This window comes from Morone saxatilis, unplaced genomic scaffold (assembly GCF_004916995.1).
Source record: "Morone saxatilis isolate NCDOM2014 unplaced genomic scaffold, NCSU_SB_2.0 Contig1, whole genome shotgun sequence".
Classification (NCBI taxonomy): domain Eukaryota; kingdom Metazoa; phylum Chordata; class Actinopteri; family Moronidae; genus Morone; species Morone saxatilis.
In genome coordinates, this window is record NW_023339651.1 from 7,375,137 (window position 1) to 7,377,489 (window position 2,353).

The following is a 2,353-nucleotide window of genomic DNA, read 5'->3' on the forward strand; positions in this document are numbered from 1 at the left end:
AAAACTGGGTACCAGCTGCTAGTAGTTTGCAGTGTACATTAATATTTATTTCCCAATCAGAAATAGGAGTGGTACAACTAGCTCAGACACAGTTTCATAATACTTCGTAGCATTTCATTACCTTTAATTGCCCAATAACATTCAAGCTTGTGTCAGCTAATGGTGAAGTGAACCAGAAAGACCTCAATGAATCACTTGGCAGAGGGCTTTTGTTCTTGTTGAATCTATTTGGTACACTGAAACCTTGGGGGCAGCGATGGAGAATCGTTTGTTTTACGCCCCACTTCCAGAGGCCTCAATGATCCAGCTGGCACACTAAAGCCCAATAACCAATTTTTATCCCCCCATCATCATTTCATTTAACCTCACTGTAGATAATGAAGTGAATGCACTACGTCTAATGAGTGACAATTAACAATGTAACAGTGACAGGGCAATCCCCAGCAGAGGCAGCTTACTGTCAAGTAAATAAAGATAAGCGGTTGTAGGTTTGTGATTCTTCCATCTGATGATGGAGTGCTCGTTTCATTTTTGTTTACAGAGGAGGAAACATGAGCTTGAGCACCAGTGTAATTCATCACACTCGGCTGGGTTCTGCATTTATCATCACTGAGACCAGCTCACTTCCCATTTCCAGCGATTTGTTTTTGTAAAACAAAAGCCGCTCCGATATGAATTCCAGTTTAAACCAGAGCCAAGGCTATATTTTCCCCAGTGCTTTGAGACCTTGAGCTACTTTTTACAAAATGTGTGTGACAATGGCACAGAAAAATGTTTTAAACAGCTCGTAGACCAGTAAAATAGCTTTATTTAAACAACACTTGCACTGCTGACCACTCCCCACTGCTTTATGTTTTGTGTGAAAAGGAGTGAGCGACAGCAGTATTACCTAGATACAATAAGCTACTTACTTTGATTAATGTATGTTAAAATACACTACAGCTACATTTCAATGCTGCGTGTCCAGTTTGACTACAAACTGCCTTCATGTACAGTGTCTTTGCAAAGGGTTTGACTGTGTAATTCTAGCAGGGAGTCTGAACACACAGCATTACTTTTCCCTTCTAACTGTCAGTCAGCAGCTGGTTACAGGCACATTCATGTCAACTTGAGGTATCTTATCTATGCCAATCATGTACTGAAAAATGCACGGTGCAGCTCTAAAGTTTTCAAGACTATCTCTTGTAGACATAGGTACTAGGAAGTAATTTCATTCTAGTTTGTTTTACACTGTGTGGAGCACCAGAAGGGTGGGTGTTTCCCATATTTGTCAGTTACAGGACATACAGTGTTTGGATGGTATTTTAGTTGTGTACTGCTTTGAGAAAGTTACTTGAATTACTTTAATAAAGTACACCCTTCTCACCGGAAACAACACTTGGCTGTATGAAAATACTACTGGCTACCAGCCGGCTTCACCCAGGGTCACAGTAAGTGGAGAGTTTCCAGTGTTCGCTGCCTTGTACTCAGTGCCTCTGATTGAGGATCATGTCCACAGCCTGGGCCAGGTTGTCCACAGTGCCATCAGCCATCACCGTTGGGTGCTTCTCGTCACAGGGCCTGAGGGAGGACAAGCAAACGTATGCGCTTTAGGACACGCAGCACAGGAAGAAACAGGAACAAACAGTCACCTCAGTAAACAAGAAGGACTAGCAGTTTGATGCTATCAGCCACATTAACAATACTGAGCATATAAAGTGGAACAGAGCAGGACACGATGGCCTGAGAGCAGAGTTACTCTACAGGCAGTCTTGTTTAAGCTTGCGGGGAAGGTTTTGGTAATAAATAGGGCTTGTGTCCTCTCAGAATGATCATAAGAGTGCACTTATGATCAAGAGCAATATACTAAAAATGGAGGTTTTCCAGTGTTTTTTTTTTTTTTTTGCAGCGTTATCTTCACACTTAAAGGTGTCTGTGCAGCTGCTTGCCAAAGGCCCCAGCAGGATAGTGCTGTTTTCTGTCTCTATCACCAGCTGTCACACAGTGTTCCATACTTTTCTAATATATCTGAAGGCAATTCAAACAGACCAGCTGGGGACTTTAATGAGAACTGCTAATTCCAAAACAGCCAGTTTCTTAAAATAAAACCAAGAAAATAATTGGCTGACTTAGGCCAGTGGTTTCCAATCTGGTTGTGGGACCCAGAGAGGATGCAGTTGCAAGATACTGTTAGTCTTAACAGGTTGAAAGCTAAAGAGAAAATCATGTTTGTCTAACACAAAATTATGTTTCTCAAAACTTGATTTTGCCATACTAATGGTGTGGCTTGAGTGATAGCAGTGTCTGTCAGTCCGCACTCAGATATCAATGGTACCCAGAGGATAAACCATTAATGACTTTGGTGATCTCCTGA

The 2,353-nt window shown here is 41.8% G+C and overlaps 1 protein-coding gene and 1 long non-coding RNA gene across 2 annotated transcripts in view; one reads left to right on the forward strand and one right to left on the reverse strand.

Annotated features, from left to right (window-relative positions):
• LOC118326187 overlaps positions 1-2,353 on the forward strand; it is a 21,246-nt gene that overhangs the window by 2,589 nt on the left and 16,304 nt on the right. The gene's annotated exons all lie outside the window — the stretch shown is intronic.
• Positions 789-2,353, reverse strand: part of lhpp (phospholysine phosphohistidine inorganic pyrophosphate phosphatase) — a 20,222-nt gene continuing 18,657 nt past the window's right edge. Inside the window, exon 7 of the mRNA XM_035659126.1 lies at positions 789-1,560. Within this exon, the coding sequence (XP_035515019.1) occupies positions 1,467-1,560 (94 nt within the window). The 3' untranslated portion in view covers positions 789-1,466. The remainder of the gene's footprint in view (positions 1,561-2,353) is intronic.